A 7,624-nucleotide genomic window follows, 5' to 3' on the forward strand; every position below is an offset into this window, starting at 1 on the left:
AAAACAATTTATTGAGAGAGTGAATAATTAGAGTCACTGAAAGATGCATGAAGGAAACATTTCTGAAAGTTCTCTGAAAATGTTAATACACCCATTACAAAACACTACCCAGGGAAGTTCAGTCTTCTCATGGAGTCATACTGTCGAATTAAGACACAGTTATCTTCAGATAAGAGTGATTTATACTTTCTGTTCAAAATTTGATTGAAATGTTAATTGTGGATGGACAATAAGACTGGGAAATTAAAATGTGCAAAATCTGGTCTTCTGGAAGCTTGGGAGGAGGGAATACTCTACTCTTATGTGCCAAAAACAGAATCACAGAATCAACCAGGTTGGAAGAGACCTCTGGGATTATCAAGTCCAACTGTTGCCTTTCTGCGGATGCATGTGGAAAGAAACGTACCTTTCTGCATCTGCATGTGGAAAGATGCTTTCACTGACATTGTTCACATCTCTCTAAACGTTAATGTCAGAGTACCCATAAAGTCATTCAAAGGACACAGCCATGAAGCAGCACTGTACAATTTCCAATGCCACACTACCCTTCCACAAGGTTAAGTAACAAGGAAAAGTAAAAAAAAAGTCACAAAATTGCATGGAAGAAAACACCCAAAACAAGTCCCCAGAAAGATTGGCATCATGCTCACATATATTCCAAGAACTGAAGGAGTAGTTAAGTTTATCAGGTAAACCTTGCCTAGTGAATAATTAACAGGTCAGCTTCAAGGTGAAGCTCAGTATAGACTGTTCATTTGTTTTTGTTGTTGTGACTGAGATGTTTTACTTGTAATGTCTAAAAAAGGGTTATACCAGGTAATTCTGGCAGGATTAGGTGGGAAATTTATTAATTTAATAGGTCATTTTGATTTAATTTGTAAATTTAAGTTATGCTTTTGATAAGTATCCATGATTCACAAGGTGACATATAATTCAGTGTTTTGTCCATTTTACAGTTATGCATACACAAACGTTAAAAGAACACTGTTGTTAAGGTCACAATATTAGTCAGTCACAAGACTGAAAATGTTCCTTCTGTAAATGCATTTTTATAAAATTGGTGGTTACGTACTATTTATTTCATAGGGCCCCTGCCTCTTTTGGCATGAAGCATGGATATGAACAGAGCTTGTGAAGTTAAAGAGATTATAGAGTGCATTTAGTAGTACTCCTTCCATGTTTGTGACAGAAGTTGAATAGTGAATGCAGCAAAGGCTTCCAGGGAGAAAAGAACAGGTCAGTGGTTAAGGCAATTGAACGTTGTCTTGAAAGCTAAATTATAACCTTGCCCCTGAGTTTGTAATTGATGCTATGTGAGTTACATTTATCATAGGTGGCCACTAACCAATTTTTTCAATGTCTGATGAGAATCTGATTTATCAACATGCTGAGTACTTAAATCCAGATCTGGAGTGAATGAGAGCTATAAGTGGGTAAATGAAGTGTGGCATAGTGCTAAATAGTTATAAAAAATTAAAGTCCTAGACTGTTTTCACATGAGACACCTAAGCTTTGTGGATTTGTTTATCTTAGCTCCTTTGGATCACAAAATTCCCACTTGTTAACTGAAGATAATAGCATGCCTTGTTTTTTTAGCAATGCTTGAAAAGAAATGTGCTAGTATTTTAGAAGTGCTCTGTCAAAATAACCATGGAAGAAAAAACACTGGTGGAATCTGTAGTTCTGTATTCAGAGCATTACTTGAAGAAAATACAATAGATAGGACATAATGCCAGATCGAGTGGGAGGAACGGGGGAAAACTTCTCATTAAATAAATACTTTCTATTCCAGTGCAATGCATGAAACAGAGCTCCAGAACAAAACTGGTAAATGACCATGTGCACTAAATGACACAGTAAAATAATACGCATGCAGCAGTGAAGCAGTTTAAAGTTTCACAAACCTGGAGTTCCCCAGCTCCTGAGTGTTTTGGCGTGGCTCCAATATGGACACATACTCATGGGTATCTCAAGAGAACCACTTATGTCTGCTTTCTTGCCAAATATAATGCTTAGACCATGGGCATGTTAGAGCCTAAATAGTTTTTCTGACAAAGTAATGTTCTTGACAAAGTTATGAGTAGATTAAAACAGGATCTTAAAGCTGAAAGAGAAAGGCAGATACAATAAATGATAATGTTACTAGCTCTGTCTAGGACACCGTGCTATCACTGCAAATTCCCACCCTCACAGCCCAAGAGGAGCACTTCTTACAGCTCTCTGAGGGGAAGCTTCCCTTCTTTCAGGAATGGATCTGACAATTCAACAGAGTGCCTAGTGTGAGGGCATTTATGGTGACAAAAACGAATGGGGTGGTGCAGAAGTTTATTTCCACAAACAGAACAAGCCTCAAAATGGAAATTCATTATTAAGACAGGAAAAGAGGTGAGTGATACAATGAGCTAATAGTTCAGTTACATTTAGGTATCCATAAATGAAGACCTGCAACAATGGGTAGGGACATGCACCATAAAATTTTCTAGTCTTACAGTGCTTTTTTATGTAACAACATAAACAAACAGGGTAACTGGGTGCTAGTGCTTAGTACCAACCCATCTGCAAACTGTTTTCTGTGTCAATCTTGCAGATTTCACAAAGGTGAGCCTTCAAGTTTTGCTCGGGAAAGATGACCGTGTTGTCAAGACTGAGAGCAGGCCAATAAAAAGGCCCAGGAAAATATACTATGTTTATCTGTTACAACTGGTGTATGAGTATTATTTTACAGGCAGTTGCCCTGCAGTATGCTTTACATCCTTACAAGTAGGCTAGGAGCTATTACAAACTATGCCATTACCATTTGAGATAGGATGCACTAATCAAGCAGTCAGATACATCGCAGTAACATGGTATCATGCACCACGCATGGCTGTATTCTTACTTACAACTCCTGCTATTAAAAAAAGATAAAACATTTCCTTGAGGAGCAGGAGCAATTCAAATAGCTAAAACTGTTTGTTACTTTTTCTGTTGAAAGCTCTGAAAGGTGAGGTAACCCATTGTAGGACAAGTTTTGCCATGAGGTTGGATTATAACAATTTAGAGAGAGTTGTGCATTTACCTACGGGAACAAAAAACTTATTTGCTGATCTATCTGGGACTTAGTTCTAACTTTGCCCAGAGTTTAGATGATCACAGGTTTCACTTATTACTGTGAGAACAGTGGAGAGGAGAACATTCCTTTGACTTCACTTTCTCTCGTGTATGTGCATAGTAATGTGCATATTTATCGACAAAATAAGAATCTTTACTGAAACGCGTACCTGTCTGCTTCATCCTCCTCTTCCCCTTCCCCATAGGGGAGAGAATAACTAACTAACACAGCAGCTGTTAGTCCCCGCTTAATGCACTCCAGAATAGCGCCCAGAGATGACACTCGGGAAGAGGGACCAGGCCGGGGACTCGGGGGCCGCCGCGGGCTGTCCCGGGCCGGGGCTGGGCAGCGTGCCCGGGGCTGGCTCCCTCCCGTCCCGTCCCTCCCCACCGCCCCCGGGGCGGGCCGCCTGCCGCCGCCGCGGCCCATATAGGGGCGGCCCGGGGTGTCAACGGCACTTGCTGCGGAGGGGAGCGCGGTCTTGTTCCTCCCTCCCGACGGCTGCTTTCCCTGGGCGACGCAGGTGAGCCGCCGGGGCGGGCAGGGCAGGGACGGGGAGCGCGCTGCGGCCGTGCCGGGGGCTGCGGGCCGCTCCCCGCCGCCGGGGCGGGCAGGGCAGGGACCGGGGGTGCGCTGCGGCCGTGCCGCGGGCTGCGAGCCGCTCCCCGCCGCCGGGCGCGGCTCCCCCCGGCAGAACGCGTCCTTCCCCTCGCAGGGTCCTCCCGGAGAGAGGCGGTTTCCCCATCGCGCCACTGCAATGGCCTCGGTACCCTCCGCCGGCTGCCTCCTGGCCAAGAACCAGTACTACAGAAGTAAGTGTTCAGGGGGGCTGGGAGCTGCCCCGCGCTCCCCGCGACCGGGGCCGGGGGGGCTCCTCTGGAGGAGGGAGGCTGAGCCCCCCCAGCTTCTCCCGAGGAGAAGTCCGTGTTGTTACCACTCAGGAAAAGTCCGAAAGTGTTTCAGGTGGTGTCTGGATGAGCTGGAGGCAACAGGGTGTCTTTGCCTGGTAGTTTTTAATTGCTTGGAGAGTTTTTCATTATATCAAAGAACTTGAGTTTTAATGAGCATCTGCTTCTAGTTATTCATCTACTTTTTTTTTTTTTCCCTATTTAGAATTGTTCATTAGGGAAATGTAATTTTTTTTAATTATAAAACATGACATAGAAAAAGCATTAGCACAGCAAGTCCTGGCTTCTAGCTGTACTTCTTATCTACTTTGCAGGCACAAAATCAACTCACTCTATTTCACTTTTTTTTTTAAAAAAATATCACTAATTTGAGCATACATTGGGTGTATTAGGATCCCTCTGTCCAGGATGGCCACTGTAGTGTGAGTATAGTATTTAGTTGTATTACAATAGAAAGTATAGCAATCAGGTTGGTTTGGATTTGAATATTCAAGAATAGGCTCATTTGTTTTGCTAGCAATGTGTACGTGATTGTAAGATTTGTCACTGATTTCAGTGAAAGTTACATAAACAGACCTCAGTATGCTTTTAAGTGAAAAGTAGACTGAGAGATCAACTTTTATATAAGTTTATATAAAACCAACTATAGTAGAATGGTGTATATAATATAGAAGTTTTACTTTGTAGCTAAGTAAATTTATCTTTTAGATTGTTTCCCCCAAGATAGCAGCAAGTCTGAAAAACTCTTGGCATAGAAATAGTGTACTCTCTTGGTGTGCTCTCTCAAGGCATTTTTTTCATTATGTGTCTCTGTTTTCTATGAACAGCAAGACAGAACTCGGAATCCAGTGTTTCTTCCAGCTCCTCCTGCTGTTCGGATGCTGTGAATGTTACAGACCAGGACAAAGCATTTCATGGTATTGTTCCCTTCTTTAAACCAGACTTATAGTTTTACCTGTTCGTTATTCAGCCAGTGTCTAATGGTGTGGGCTTTTTCTCCTTTTGCAGGGTTACCCGAGTTAATTGATAAATGTTGGTGGATAAAAAGCTTTTTCCATAGTGAACCATCTCCATCAACTGTTGGCAGAAAAACACTATCAGCAAGCAGGTGAGTCCTGTTTTTATAGTGGTGGGGATAACTTACTCATTCCATTTTCCTTTTGGTAAAAGTGTTACTAAACAAATTGTAATCAGCTAAAACAATCTGGGGCTTGCAATGCTATTTTAATGACTTAAATAAAAGATACTACAAGTGTACAGCTATAGAAACTTCCCATGTTTTCATTTTAATAAATGAACTCATGCTGCTTCACATTAAGCAGGTGGTAGTGACTATTACTGTTTTACAATTATAGTTATATTTATTTAATCCTCTGCCTACAGCACTTGCACACCTGTTTATGCAATTTACCCATTTTACTTTATGTTAAAAAGCTGATATGAATGCATTCAAAAACATTTAGACAGATAAATATATTTCAGGAAAATGTAATAATAATTCTACTCATAAGCTTCTAAATATATTTCTGCAGTACCAACAGTTGAACAGGACAACACACTGGCTTTACTGACTGAGATACTACGTACAGACTTGTTTTTCCAAGAGGCTTGGGATCTTCCTAATGTCTGGGCTCGGCTGCAAGAAGAAAACAAAACCTTTAGGAGAGTGGAAAAGTGTATTTTCAAAATATTTGTCAGTACCTTAAATGATATTGCTTAATGGACATGTCCATGGCCTACCTTATTTCTTACAGAGTTGCTATAATTTGAGATGTTTCTCTAATGGAAGTTACCAGGATTAAATATCCTGATGACTTACTTGGATAGCTAAAGAAAAATGATGGTAAAAGTAAGATATTGTAGGTTTAGGAGAAGCATGTATATTGAATGACTCTGCAATAGGTGACACTTAAGTTTTACCTTTAAGATACCAGCTCTATAGGCAGTCACACTGATGTAAACAAGACTCAGATATATAGTCCAGAGTAGGACTGCTGTATGGTACATGTTTTGTATCAAGTATTTGTGTACCAGTTACAGAAAGTAAGTTTACAAGAATGCTTGTTATTAGCTTTGCTTTTAGAAAGCCCAATTACATGAAGAAACTTTAATTAGTTTTGTCTCTTTGTTAGAGCGGTGTGCGTATATCCCAACCTCAAATACCAAGGTACAACTTTCATTCATATCTATGCATGTTGGTATTTGAGGACAGAACGGAAGAGACAGACAAGAAACCAGTAATCCTGATGGACACTGATGTCTTCCAAGGAGAAAAGCAACCTTAATCAGTTGATACTTCTAGCTCTGTTTTAGGTTACTCTCACCCACTTTGCTGTAGCTTAAAGAGCTACTTGTTCTCAAGTGACTAATCCTATGAATATTCACTGCTCTCTGTCTACTTAGTTATGTGCTAGATCTGGCAAAGTGTTCAACTTAAAGTAATCCCATTAATGTTATTAACTAAGTCTACTTTTGTCATGATTCATGCTCTTGAAAGGTACTGTAACATAGCTTCATTTGGTCTTCAGCACTGCAAAGCAGTACATCAGATTGTTTACCAGGTATGACTGAAATGCGTCAGAGTTCATAGAAAATAACAAGTAATTGGCTGGATAATATTATTCCTGTAAATTATCTATGCAGCTTTTTGATGTACTATCACTAAATGTACCTGACCTTTATCCATCACTGGATGAACTAACAATAGCAAACATAAATGTAGCCAACATTTTTCATTACAGGTTAATGGTTACATGTAACCAGTTTTGATGGAGACAACAAATGCATGACACATGAGAACAGAAAATAACACAATTCTGAAAACATAGTTTCAGGAATCTTTAAACTGACTTGTTATGTATCTTATTTTACTGCTCTTGTGTGGTTTCATCTTTGTCCTTTCTCTAAGTGTATAGAACGAACTATTTTTTTATACTAAGATTATTTTATTAATAAAGATTTAATCAGTATGTGGTCTGACTTATTTTTGGCCTCAACAAACTGGTGTTCAGTGTTGCATGTGGTTGATGCGTGGTTTTTGTTTTTTTGGGATGTGTGTTTCTTTTTTGTTTGGGTTTTCTAGTCGTGTTTTTTTTAATGTGAAGTATTAGTAAAACTTGAAATTCCCACCAGAGTCTTTATGGTGTGTGTGTCACATTCTTTCTTTGGTCACATTAAAGTCTGAATGAGGTGAAAAAGGAAGGGTGGAATCTAAGTTAGGAAAAAGATCCTAACACCTTTTTCTATAATATCACCTTGTAAAGGAAGGGAAAAAGACTTGCCAGTTGCCGTAGCCCTTCTTGTACATGAGAAATACAGGATTCAGAAACACTGTGGAAAAGTACAGTGACAAACTTCCGTATTACTTGCTGAGCTTAAACTACTTCTCTCCTTATATAATCAGAAAGTGGGGTGCAGAACATGCTGAAAGAGCTGATAAACTGTTAAGACCCACAAGAAAAAAAACCACTTTTTTTGAGGGGGGAAGGCTGGAAGGACAAGAGCAGGGGGACTGCATATTGTTTGCATTCTTCTGCTTAGGCTCTATGAACAACTTGTTTTTGTAATGGCATTATGGTGATGGAAAACTCTGTTCTGGAGAGGTGCCCTCGTGCCATCCCCATCA

The 7,624-nt window shown here is 40.2% G+C and overlaps 1 protein-coding gene across 1 annotated transcript; it reads left to right on the forward strand.

The window, feature by feature from the left end:
* Positions 1-3,505: 3,505 nt before the first annotated feature.
* PPDPFL (pancreatic progenitor cell differentiation and proliferation factor like) lies at positions 3,506-6,968 on the forward strand. The gene is made up of 5 exons (XM_068396786.1): positions 3,506-3,614; positions 3,807-3,903; positions 4,827-4,916; positions 5,008-5,107; positions 5,532-6,968. Exons 2-5 carry the CDS (start codon positions 3,849-3,851, stop codon positions 5,542-5,544), a joined length of 258 nt encoding a protein of 85 aa, XP_068252887.1. The 5' UTR covers positions 3,506-3,614; positions 3,807-3,848; the 3' UTR covers positions 5,545-6,968.
* The last annotated feature ends 656 nt before the right edge of the window (positions 6,969-7,624 follow it).

The sequence above is a fragment of the Nyctibius grandis genome, chromosome 3 (assembly GCF_013368605.1).
Source record: "Nyctibius grandis isolate bNycGra1 chromosome 3, bNycGra1.pri, whole genome shotgun sequence".
NCBI lineage: Eukaryota > Metazoa > Chordata > Aves > Nyctibiiformes > Nyctibiidae > Nyctibius > Nyctibius grandis.

Bases quoted from the DNA above. Each gene is read 5' to 3' on its own strand.
- PPDPFL (XM_068396786.1), top strand. From the start codon at position 3,849: ATGGCCTCGGTACCCTCCGCCGGCTGCCTCCTGGCCAAGAACCAGTAC. The intron at 3,904-4,826 runs GTAAGTGTTCAG...TTCTATGAACAG, and splicing joins CAAGAACCAGTACTACAGAA to CAAGACAGAACTCGGAATCC. The intron at 4,917-5,007 runs GTATTGTTCCCT...CTCCTTTTGCAG, and splicing joins CCAGGACAAAGCATTTCATG to GGTTACCCGAGTTAATTGAT.